At 35.7% G+C, this 13,291-nt stretch overlaps 1 protein-coding gene across 1 annotated transcript in view; it reads left to right on the forward strand.

Moving 5' to 3' along the window:
• CNTLN (centlein) overlaps positions 1–13,291 on the forward strand; it is a 427,039-nt gene that overhangs the window by 214,241 nt on the left and 199,507 nt on the right. Inside the window, 2 exon segments of the mRNA XM_043979121.1 lie at positions 10,793–10,914; positions 12,270–12,392. Coding sequence (XP_043835056.1) covers positions 10,793–10,914; positions 12,270–12,392 — 245 coding nt within the window.

The following is a 13,291-nucleotide window of genomic DNA, read 5'->3' on the forward strand; positions in this document are numbered from 1 at the left end:
TTTTTTAAACATTACAAACATTTTCAATTTATTCCCACTTCCTTAGAAGTCTCTTTTAACAAAGTAAAACAATTAAGGAAAACTAATATATAATAACCTATTAAATGTTTAAGGAACATTTCACATCTGCAGCATACCCATCTCACCTTTCTCTAGTTTTAAAAATTAACAGAAATCTAGTTTCTTTCCCTCCTATTTCTCCAACCTACAGTAGGGAAAAACTGAAAAGAAAAATAATCTTTCCTGTAACAAATATACGTCATCAACCAATCCAAATTCTCTCAATGACAATAAAAAATATAGATAGATGGATAGATAGATAGATATTTTATATATATCATTCCACATCCTTAAATCTGCTGAATCTCTGTAATGGATAGCATGTTTCATTATTAGTCTTCTGGAATCATTAATGGCCTCTTTATTGATCATACCTCATACAGCTTTCAAACTTGTTTGTATAGTGTTATCACTATATGAATTGTAATTGTCCTCTTGGTTCTGCTCGTTTCATTCTTCATTGTTTACAAAATACTCAAAATTGTTCATTTTTATAATATTGATATTATAGTATAAGTTCTCATGTTTAATAAGTTTTCAGTTATTTCTGTAGAAATAATAAGGCATGACGACAGATTGTATTTGTGGGTTAGGTTCAAATAAGAAATTGAGGATGGCACAGAAGTTATGAGTTTAAGTGACTGCAAGGTATGATGGTACTCTTGAGAGTAATAGGGAGGTTTGGAAAAAGGGAGGGTTTCGAGGGACAAGATATGATGAATTCTGTTTTGAACCTGTTCAGTTTCAGATGTATACAGGGCATCCAAATCAAAATGGTTAAAAAGTAGCTTATGGTGTGAGCCTGGGAGTCAGGAGAGAATAAGTTAGTAAGGCTGGATAAATAAATGGGAATCATCTGCATAGAGATGATAATTGAACACAAGTGAGATAATAGAGAGTAAGAAGAAAAGAGAGACCAGAATAGAGTCTTGGGGAAAACCAATGTGGATATGACCTAAAAAATGGTAAAAGAGACTGAGAGTTATCAGACATTTAGGAGAAAAACCAGAAGGTAACAGTCCCCAGGAAACCTAAGAGGAAAGAATATGAAAAGGAGGTGAATGAATGACAGTGTCAGAAGTTGCAGAGAAGTCAAGTGATTAGAATTGAGAAAAGCCCATTTGATTTGGTAATTTTAGAGAAGCAATTTCAGTTAAATTATGAGGCCTGAAGATAGACTGAAAAAGGCTTATAAGGGGAAGTGAGAAGAGAGGAAGTGGAGGATCTATGGTAGACAGCTTTTCAAAGGAGTTCAGTCATAAAAGTGGGGAGAGACACAGGATAATAGGTAGTGCGCATGGTTAGATCAAGTGAAGGTTTTTTTTAAAGGGTACAGCTTGGGGCAGCTAGGTGTTACAGTGGATAGAGCCCCAGCCCTGGAATCAGGAGGACCTGAGTTCAAATCCAGCCTCAGACACTTGATGCTTACTAGCTGTGTGACCCTGGGCAAGTCACTTAACCCCAATTGCCTCACCAAAAAAAAAAAAAAAGGTACAGCTACATGGTCTATGTTTTTAGGGACCAGGGAAACAATCAGTAGACAGAGATTGAAGATTAATGAGAGAGTAGAGTTGATGTGACAATCTACTTGAAGATAGAATGGAATGGGATCAAAGGTGCATTTTGAGGGTTTTGCCTTGGCAAGAAGAAAGATCACTTCTTCATATGAGACAGGGATAAAGAATGAAATAGTGGGGGAAGACATCTGAATGATAGGACATGAAGAGGAAGGAAAAAGAAGGAGAAAAAAGAAGTTTTTTTCAATTAAATATGAGGTGCCACCTTTAGTTGAGATGTTGAGGAGGAGGGTGGCTTAAAGCCATGGGAGTCTTGAAGACAGATGAAAAAGTTTGGAATAGCCACTGTAGTGAGTCAGCAGTTTTTTTAGGGACATAAAAAGGTATTACTTTGCTGCAGTGAGGATCCAGGTTAGATTATGCAATATAAATTTGTAGTGGATTCAGACGGCATAATTCCATTATTTTCTCTAGCTCCATTCAGCAGCACATGTACACAAGTGAAGGCAGCAGATATTGGGAGTAATTCAAGGTTTGGAATTGACAAGGCAATAGGATAAGGGGAGAAGGGTTTTGTGTTTCATGGATAGAGAGATAGAGAAAGAGATTTCTATAAATACAGTGGAAACAAAAAATGAATGTATATAGCACTAAAATTTTCCCTTTCATACTCTTCATTTTAAAAATAAAAATATATAATAAATTCTACATTCTACTTACAAAACTGTCATGCTTATCACCTTATTAAAATGTTAGTACTACATCATCATAAAGCTTGTTCCAATTGTTCAAATACACCTCTCTGTTTCTCTTAATTTGCATTTGCATATCAAAGTTTCTTCTCAGGTTTAGTCTTTGCATCAGAAATGCTTGAAAGTCTTCTATTCCATTGAGGGGCTCCATTTTTCCTCTTTATGATTATATTTAGCTCTACAAGTAAGTTTTTCTTGGTTGTAAGTCTTTCTCTTTTTTCTTCTACAATCATTTGTCTCAAAATATCAACTTGTTTTTAGTAGAAATGACCAGGTCTTGTGTGATCCCAACTGTGCTTGAAATACTTTCTTAAAGATCTTTGTAGCATTTCTTCTTTTCAAATCTTTCCCTGACAGAGGTCAGTATGATGCGAGGCAAATATTATGCATAGTAGATGTAGTTTCTGTGTTAGTAAATTTTGAGAGGTCAGTGGAATGATAAAAAGTGCTTTAAGAAAATGTGAGAGGTGGCAGCTAGGTGGCATAGTGGATAAAGCACTGGCCCTGGATTCAGGAGTACCTGAGTTCAAACCCAGCCTCAGACACTTGACACTTACTAGCTGTGTGACCCTGGGCAAGTCACTTAACCCTCATTGCCCCGCAAAAAAAAAAAAAAAATGTGAGAAAGGCAAGATTAATTGATGATAGGAGGATAGGCATCATATAAAGATTGGCATATAAGTTGCTAGACCTTTGATGGAAAAGCATTATTTCAACAACAACAATAAATAGCTTTGAAGTTTGCTAAATACTTTACATAGAATTTTTCATTGATTCATTCATAATTAGGGAATTAATAATAGGATAGATAAGTCGAGAAATGCTTAATGCAGTTGTAAAAGAACTACTATTCCACTTTGGCTGGAATGTAGAGTGAGAGAAAGGAATAATGACAGAAAGATAGGTTGAAGCTTAAGTAACAGAGTAATGAATTTTTATTCATATATGAAATTAAGAGCTATTAAAGGTTTCTGGGCATGGAAATGATGTAATCACACCTGATTTTTTTGAATTCCTCAATGATCCTTAGTACAATACAACCCATGGTAACCACAGTGTGGTAAAAAGTTTTAACAGTCGATCAGATAATGGAGAGACGCCAGCATGAGACCAAGAGCATGAGCTACGCACACCAGTCCGCCTGTGACGCACGCCAGATTGCCTGCTAAGCACTCGACTTCCGGGGTGCGAGCTTAAAAGGCAAGGAGAGAACGGAAGTGGGGCCTTTTTTCCTGCTGCGCTGGTCTCCTGGCTGCGCTGCACAGACAGACGCGGACTGGAGTTTGACTCGGCCCGGCTCTCGGTTAACAGCATGTGCTTGACTCGGTTTCTCGCCCCAAAGGTGGCCTTCCGCTTTTGGTGAGTTTTATACAGAATATAGACTAAGCCTAGACTTAAGACGATTTGTATTGTATTTCTACTTTCCTATCCTTCTAATCAACATCACCTTGTGACTACCATACAATAATAAAAGGTCTATCTAGAAAACCAGAAGCTTCTTCCATTTACTAGTCTGGGAGATAAATTAAGGGAAAGGTTAAGTAGGGTAGATTTATGATCTAATATCCAATTTATATCTCACAACAGTTACATACTGCTCTGCCTCATAGAAGGTTTAAATTCAATTTGAGGCAAAACAAATTTATTAAATATCTGCTATGGATAAAGTACTTTTTGGCACCATGGAGCTAAAGGGCTTTATTCTTATGTGGAAGAAGTAGCCAAATATGTTAGAATCATTATTAAATGTGCACATATCTGCTTGGAGAGAGATTCTGACATTCAGCAAAATTAATCATCTCACTGAAAAATTCTATAACCTATATCATGTTCCATACCCAAAGTTCTTGATGCCTTTTCATATCTCTTCTTTGAGTCCAAGCTTGGTCATTATAATTTAATGTCATTCAGTTTTGATAATTGTGTTATTCTTTCTATTTACATTACCTTAGTCATTGTGTACATTATTTTCCTGGTTCTACTTAGCAGTACATCAGTTCATGTAAATCTTTATACCAGGTGTCTTTTAGTTACTTTCCTTACATCCTTCCAAATTGCTTTTCAGAATAGTTGATCAGCTCTACCACCAATGTGTTAGTATTCCTGTGTTTTCACAATCCATTTTAGTGTTCATTATTCTGCTTCTTTTGTCATCCTTTTATGCGGTTTCTGGATAAAAGGTGAAACCTCTGAGTTGTTTGATCACTATTTATCTAAATATGAATGAATTTATGGAAAATGCTTATTAAGTACCTACCCCAGTTGAAGAGCTATGTTAAGCACTAGGGATTCCAATACAAAAACAAACACCTCAGGGAGTGTCCATTCTAAAGGGGGAAACAACACATCCAGGGGCAGTCTTGGTCTGGGAGCTGTATTTGGTCCAGAAAGTTACAAGGGCCCTGAGTGGAACCGCAGAGAGGTAGATTGACACAATACATCCTAGAGCCATGATAGAGTTGATATGATTATGGTGCATGGTTCCAGAACTGGAATAGCAGAGGCAGAAGGTTCACTTTTATTCTAGTTTCATTAATTTGGTCCATATAAAAGCTTTTCAGTTTTGTGCAAAAATAGATATTTTTTTACCTCTATTCCTTGGTTGGGACAGCTAGGTGGTGCAGTGCTGGGCATGGAGTCAGAAAAGCTCGTCTTTATGAATTAAAATCTAGCTCTATACACTTACTAGCCATGTGACCCTGGGAAAGTCACTTAATCCTGTTTGCCTCAGTTTCCTCAGCTGCAAAATGAGCTGAAGAAGAAAATGGCAAACCACTCCAGCGTATTTGCCAAGAAAACCCCAAATGGAGTGATGAGTTGAATATGACTGAAACAACTGAACAAAAATAGTCCCTTGGTTGGTTAAGAATTTACTCCTTAGCTATAACATTAAGAAGTATTGGATTTAGGGACAGCTAGGTGGCGCAGTGGATAGAGCACCGGCCCTGGAGTCAGGAGGACCTGAGTTCAAATCCGGCCTCAGACACTTAACACTTACTAGCTATGTGACACTGGGCAAGTCACTTAACCCCAATTGCCTCACTTTAAAAAAAAAAAAAGAAGTATTGGATTTGTTCTTTCTTTGTTTCTCCCTCCCTCCCTCCCTTCCTTCTTTCCTCCCTTCCTTTATCATTATATAAATTTTAGTATTTGGTCATATTATGGTATATGATATAATATATCAGTTAATAAGAATTTTTCCATAAAAATATTTTATTATTTTCCAGTTACATGTAGAGATAGTTTTCAACATTTTTATAAGATTTCTAGTTTCAAATTTTTCTCCCTCCTTCCCCAAGACAGCAAGTAATCTGATATGTTATATATGTACAATCACATTAAACATATTTCTGCATTAGTTATGCTGTGAAAGAAGAATCAGAGCAAAAAGGGAAAACCTCAAAAATGAAAAACAACAACAAAAACAATAGAAATAGTATGGTTCAATCTGCATCTAGATTCCACAGTTCTTTTTTTCCCTGGATTTGGAGAGCATTTTCCATCATGAGTCCCCCGGAACTATCTTGGATTATTGCATTGCTGAGAAGAATCAGGTCTATCACAGTAGTTAATAAGAATTTTAAGCACCTACTATGTTTCAGGCACCGTGCTAAAGCACTGGAAATACAAAGAAAGGCAAAAGACAGTCTCTACTCTTAAAAGTTCAGTCTATAAGGAAGACAACAGGAAAATAACTCTATAAAAACATATGTATGTATATATATATATATATATGCTTCTATATATGTATAAATATATACATATGTATATAGACACATATATACAGATATAATTAACAGAAATAAAGCACTGCCAATAATAAGGGGATTAGGAAAAGCTTCTCATAGAAAATGGCATTTTAGGTCCTTGGGTTATTAAGTTCATTTATTTCTCATTCTTTCTTGTCTTGCCTTCGCCCCTTCTCCTGTTAGTGGAAACAGTCCCACCACGAGAAGGCCAGGAGTTGGGCTTCTGTTGTCAGAGGCTATTTGACACACACGCTATTGGAGCATTTTATAGAGAATGGGAGCTTATCCCCACTTCCACCTCAGCATGACAAACTTTTGGAACCCATATATTGGTACTACCACTACAAAATGATTACTGAACTCTAAAGAATTACTTTCTGACTTGAACTTTTGAAAAGTGTTGGTATTCCTTTGAAAACTCCTTAACTAGTTTCAAGTTCACATTGGGAGACAGTGCTTGAGAATTATGTAATGATAAGGTCAAATTTTGTAGTATTCGGAGGTAGCTAGATTGTATAGTAAAAAAAGCACTAGTCCAGGAATCAGGAGATCTGTGTTCAAATCCGGTCTCAAATCCTTCCTAATTGTATGCTGTTGGGCATATCACCTCTATCTGCTTCAGTTTCCTCAGCTATAAGTGAGAATGATAATTGCTTCTATCTTAGAGGGTTGTTGTGAGGATCAAATTTTTATATATATATATATATAATATATATCATAAAAATCTTTTTTACATACATACATATATATATATGTAAAGTGCAAACACAGTGCCTGGCACATAGTAGGTACTTAATAAATGCTTATTCCCTTTTTAATATTATTATTTTGAAAATGCAAAGATGTTAAATTATGCTCTGTTAAAACATTTAGAGATAGCTAATGACCAGTTTTGAGATTTAACCTGAGGGATTTAATTTTTTTGGACTTTAAGAATGCTGAGACAGCATTCTTGTTCTGGAAAAATATAAGCATGCATGCTCCATAGCTACTTTGGAAGGAACATTGCTCATTGGCTGTTCTAATTAACTATTTAGCAAACTGAGTATCTTCAAAATGTCTTTTAAAAATTATTTTTTCCAATTACATGTAAAATTTTTAGCATTGTAACATTTGTTTTAAAAAATTTTTGGTTTCAAATTCTCTTTCTCCCTCCCCTCCCTCCTCATTGAGCAGGCAAACAATTTGATATAGGTTATATACGTGCAATCATGTAAAATGTTTTTCCATATTAATCATGTTACAAAAATAGAAACAGAACAAAAAACCCTCAAGAAATATAAAGTTTTAAAATATACTTCAATCTACCTTCAGACTCCATCAATTCTTTCTTTGGAGGTGGATAGCATTTTTCATCATGAGTCCTTTGGAATTTTGCTGAGAATATGCTAAGTCATTCACAGTTGATCGTTGTACAATAGTTCTGTCACTCTGTAAAATATTCCTTTGGTTCTATGTACTTCAGATTGCATCACTTCATATAAGTGTTTCCAGTTTTTCCTGAAAGCATCCTAGTCACCATTTCTTAGAGTGCAATAGTATTCTATCATAGTCATGTATCAGAACTTGTTCAGCCATTCCCCAGTTGATGGGCATCCACTTAATTGCCAATTCTTTGCCACCACAAAAGTGTTGCTATAAATATTTTTGTAAATTTAGGTACTTGTGCTTTTAAAAAAATCTCTATGGGATACAGACCTAATAGTGTTATTGCTGGGTATGTGCAGTTTTACAATAACCCTTTGTGAATAGTTCCAAATTGCTTTCCACAATGGTTGGATCAGTTTACAAATCCACTAACAGTGCATTACTGTCCCAATTTTCCCATATCCCTTTCAACATCTATAATTTTCCTTTTCTATTATATTAGTCAGTTGATAGGTGTTAAGTGGTAGTTCAGAGATGTTTTAATTTGCATTTCTCTAATCATTTGTGATTTAGATAATTTTTTCATATGCTTATAGATCTCTTTTATTTCTTCATCTGAAAACTGCTGGTTAATATCCTTTGATCGTTTATCTACTGGGGACTTACTTGTGTTCTTATAAATTTGACTCAGTTCTCTAGCTGTTTGGGAAATGAGGCCTTTATCAGAGATACTTGATAGAAACCCCCCCCCCCCATTTTTCTGCTTTTCTTCTAATCATGGCTGCATTGGTTTTGTTTGTGCCAAAACCTTTTTATTTTGTGTGATCAGAATTATCCATTTTATATCCCATAATGTTCTCTATCTCTTGTTTGGTCATAAATTCATTCTTTGTTCATGGATCTTACAGGTAAACTATCCCAGGCTCCTCTAGTTCGCTTATAGTATCACCCTTTATGTCTAAATCATGTACCCATTTTGACCTTATCTTGGTTTGTGGTATGAGATGTTATTCTATACCTAGTGACATTTTTTTTATTAACTTTTTTCAGTCATCAAAAATCTTCCTTCTTGCCTCTGCCCTTTCCCTGGTGGAGAAAGAAAAACACAGCCCCTATTACAAACATACATAGTTAAGCAAAACAAAGTTCTACATTGATCAGATACAAAAAAATAGACCTCATTTCCTCAGTGTTTTTCCTTTTTTGTGTTGGGACCAGGCTCTGTGCACATTTGGAAGGAGTGTCTGGCTTACTACAGCTACTATTTTTTGGGAGGTATCAAGGGTTGAGTTATTCTACCACCTCAGGAACAGCTCAGGTTGCAAAACTGCAAGCTTTCAGTGCCCATGAAGTGATCTGACCCTGGTCAAGTTTGATTGCCACTGAGTGGTCAAAGTTCTATAATTTTTTTTTTTTTTGGTGGGGCAATGAGAGTTAAGTGACTTGCCCAGGGTCACACAGCTAGTAAGTGTCAAGTGTCTGAGGCCGGATTTAAACTCAGGTTCTCCTGAATTCAGGGCCAGTGCTTTATCCATTGTGCCACCTAGCTGCCCACAGCTCTATATATTCTTGACCCTGGTTTCGGGTTTGAACAAGAGACCTGTAGGTTTCCTCTTTTGGAGTTTCCGTAGACTGCTGCTATACTTAGTTTCTGTCTGTTGGAAAGCCCTACTAGTTCAGTGACAGAACTTTGGTCTGAGATCTTTGCCCTGGTTATTTCCCTTTGGGCTTCAGTCATCTCTGATCTGGAAATGACTGATAGAACTGCCAGTTTTCACGTTTCCTCACTCTGCCTGAATTCTTCTCTATGCCCTAGAATTGGTCTGGGACCTCTTTCTGCCCTTGAACAGAGCCTCTGTTCTCTTTTAGTTCCTGGGTGCTTATGTGGTTTTTAGGGTTTTCTCCCAGTCAGTGTCCCCCCAGTGTCCAAAGACCTATCTTATCTTTATGCTGGCCAAGTCTGGAATATCACTCTGTATTACTTTTTCTTGGATTTCCTGATCAATATTCAGTCTAGTACATGTTTTTAGATCTTTTTTGAGGGGTTTTGTGGAATGGGAGCTTGCTGTACTTCTTTCTACTACTTTGCCATTTTGTCTTTGCCTCTTCCAAGACATCTAATCTCAATATGTTTAAAACAAATCATCGTCTTTCTTCCTAAATCCTCCCTCTTCCAAACTTTACTATTTCTGTCAAAGGCGCCATCATTTTTGCAGTTTTTCTGGTTCATAGTCTTGGCATTTTCTTAGATAGTTAATTAGTTTCCAAATTTTTTCCAACTCCATGCCTTTGCATTGGCCTTTCCCCATTCCTGGCATGTATTCTCTCTTTACTTCTACTTCATAGAGTCCTTCTTTCCTTCTTTCTTTAAAAGGCAGCTCAGGCCACTTCTACATTGTCTTTCCTGATCATCTTAACTGTTAGTGCCTTCTTCCTAAAATACCTTGTATTTGGCTACTTTGTATATATTTATATTTATTAACTTTATAGTTATGCTGTGTGTATTTTTATATCTACTTGTCTCTCAGAGTACATGCTCATTGTGAGTAAATTGTTTCATTCTGTGTAGTTGTGTGTGTACACACACACACACACACACACACACACACACACACACACACACACACACACACACACACACACACACACCCCTAGCACAGTGCCTGGCAACTAGTTGTAATAAGTACTTGCTAATTGATGGATTTCTATTGTAGAGGTAAACTAGTTTATAATAGTCTAGCCTTTAATCTGTAGATTGAAGAATTGGGCTCATTTGTTTGTAATAAGAAAGAATATTGGATCAGGCTCTCTTGTACTGATAGGTTCTTTTTTTTTTTTTTTTTTTTTTTTTTTTTTTTTTTTTTTTAGTGAGGCAGTTGGGATTAAGTGACTTGCCCAGGGTCACACAGCTAGTAAGTGTTAAGTGTCTGAGGCTGGATTTGAATTCAGGTACTCCTGAATCCAGGGCCGGTGCTCTATCCACTGCGCTACCTAGCTGCCCCTTGTACTGATAGATTCTTAAGAAAAAATCTAAAAATATTCCGTAACATAATTATGTTGTGGTTCTAATGTAAAGACTTTAATAATTTTAGTATCAAATTGTTATAATTTTTTAAAAGGTGATGAATGACTTAATGTCATGACCTGCCAAATTTATTAAGTAACAAACTAGTTCTGTTAACCTGATGAGAAAAATTTTCATTTTCCTACTTAGGTTAAATAAAAGTACATTTATGGTTATTTAATAATTTGTTTTAAATTGCAACTTGGTTATACTGTTTTTATTTGAAACACAATATTAATATCTTTAACCAGACTCATGTGTTTACTTCTTTGTGTTCTGTAGATCCAAGAAAATGATGAGCTAAGAGATGCCCATGAAAAACGCAAAGAAAGGCTGCAGATGTTACAGACCAACTACAGAGCAGTAAAAGAGCAATTAAAACAGTTGGAAGAAAACTATAGCAAGTGAGTTACATAGCTCATAAAAATTCCTTCCCTAAATATTAAATGGAATACAACAGCATTTTAAGTGTTCTTAGTGGATTTTGTAAAATTATTTCATAGAAATTTTTTTTCCCGTGAATCTAAGTATGGAGTGTGACAAAGTATATCTGCCAACCTTAAGTATTTTGAAATTGTATTGATGCTACTTAACATGTGCATATTATGATTTATTCATTTTACCTTTTACTATCTCTGTAGATAGGTTTAATTAAAATATATAATATTAAATTAATAGCATATTACATATTATTGAATATTAACTTTTATAAAAATACTTGTCAGAGAAAAAATTAAAATTCAGAACTTTTAAAATGTAAAGGACAAGAAGCATATGTGATCTATAACTTACTTATACTTAACAGTTTAAATTTCATTTAACATGGTATGTGTTGAAAATTTTAACTATCCATTGGTTTGTTCTATAGCTATCTGAATGAATTGGTGGTCTCAGTTCAATTGCTGTGAACAGGTGTTCAGATCTCAGTTAGTAGTAAGTGGTTCCCTTGTTAACAGTATCAACAGAGGGCAAAGGACTGAATGAGCACAGAAAACATAGTACAGTCTCTTTTGTGAGAGATCCTTCAGGGCAGCGTTAATGGTATACATTGTTTGCCTGTATGTAGAAATAACATTTCTAAATTGGCCGGTACAGCACTTTTCCAAATTATAAACCAAGAGTTGATTTTTATCTCTTGAAAACTGAGATTCAGATGGAAATTTCCGTTGTCTCTTGGTAAAATTGGCTCATGGTAGAGAAAGTTCTTCTGATTATACTACTTTTTAATTATTTCTCCTGGTGGATGGAAAGTGTTATACAATTTCACCTGAGCAAAAACAAAGTGTAAAATAACTTCTGATTCTACTACTCTAAGTATGTAACTTTTCAAAGCTCTGATAATGCAATGGCTCACTTTCTAACTTATGAATACATAACAGCTTGCTTTTAAGACTGGGCATTTATACCACTTACAGATTTGTTGGCAACATATGCTGGATTAGTTGATGGCTTATAACCTTCCTTGGAGACTGTGACATCTCTACAATGTACATTTTCTCCATTGGCAGAATTTGAGAGATAGATACAGTACTGCCATATGTCATATTAAGATCTCTGCTTTCACACCGGCAGTCCAGCTTTATGAAATGATTTTAGACCTTTAATTTAGACATACCAGGTTTTTGAAGTGCTATCCAATCAAAACTGTGTTCATATTACCTTTTAGCACTATATCTAATAGATTATTAAAGTTCAAAGATAAATGAGTTTTTCTAGATTTTAAACTTTAGAAAAATAATACATCTTGATTATGAAATAGGGCTGACAGAAACAAACAAATGAGGAGAGGAGAATCCCAGCAGCTCCGACAAGAAGAGTCTAATGCTCTATGGAATGAGCTGACATATTTCAAAAGGGAACACCAGAAGCTATTGATTGAAAAGTGAGTTTTCTTTTTTCAACAATATGTACATGGAGAAACATTTGGGGAGGTTTTTATGTGGCTCGAAGGCCACTAGAGAGATTCCTTACATAATTTGAAGATTATACCATCTTCTTTTTACCAACAAAAAAGAAAAGAGAAAAAACACTGGCTTTTTTCATAATGCAGTGACAAGTTGTACGTTTGCTACTACTAACAGAAACTGTATAACATGATCTAGGGATTGTGTTAATTAATGTGGCTCTCATCTGTTGGAGGTGTCGCTCTTCATTAGCCTGTATTTTACACACTGCCGTGCTTCATTTTTGGAATGAGGTGGTGAGGGGATAACCTAGCCAGCCATCCTTGTTTGATCTCCTTGATACATACGCAATGCAGAATGCCTCAGCTCTCTTGGTTCCCTGCCCTGTCCTGCTAATCCCAGCTGAGCTCATTATGGTGTAGCCTTGCTGCTACTCTTGGAGCCAGAGCTGTCCAAGCTAATTACTGGTAGCAGCAGAGCTGCCTGTTAAGGGTCTGGTGTGGATCTGCTAACATGGTCCTTGGTAGTGACCTGCAGAAGACACGAGGGAGTTGCTTTCTTTCTTGCTGTGCATTGCCTGTCCTTTGGGCTTAATGCTGATCCCTTCACACAGCTCTTTTAGATACAGTAAGTATAAAACTTGGTGAAGGAAACTCATATTTTAGAAAACATACAGTTTGCTTCTTTGATCTTATAATTCACATATTATTATACTCAGTCTGTCAACGAAAGAAAACTTTCTTTTCTTGTAGACAAAAGGAAATTAGCCCAGTATAATTAGCCTTTTGCTGCTATTTAACTATTTCTTTACCTTACAGTAATTTTAGCCATCAGAATATCAAGTTTTTCTGGAAGATTATGAATTTCATAGATAGCT

The sequence above is a fragment of the Dromiciops gliroides genome, chromosome 1 (genome assembly GCF_019393635.1).
Source record: "Dromiciops gliroides isolate mDroGli1 chromosome 1, mDroGli1.pri, whole genome shotgun sequence".
NCBI lineage: Eukaryota > Metazoa > Chordata > Mammalia > Microbiotheria > Microbiotheriidae > Dromiciops > Dromiciops gliroides.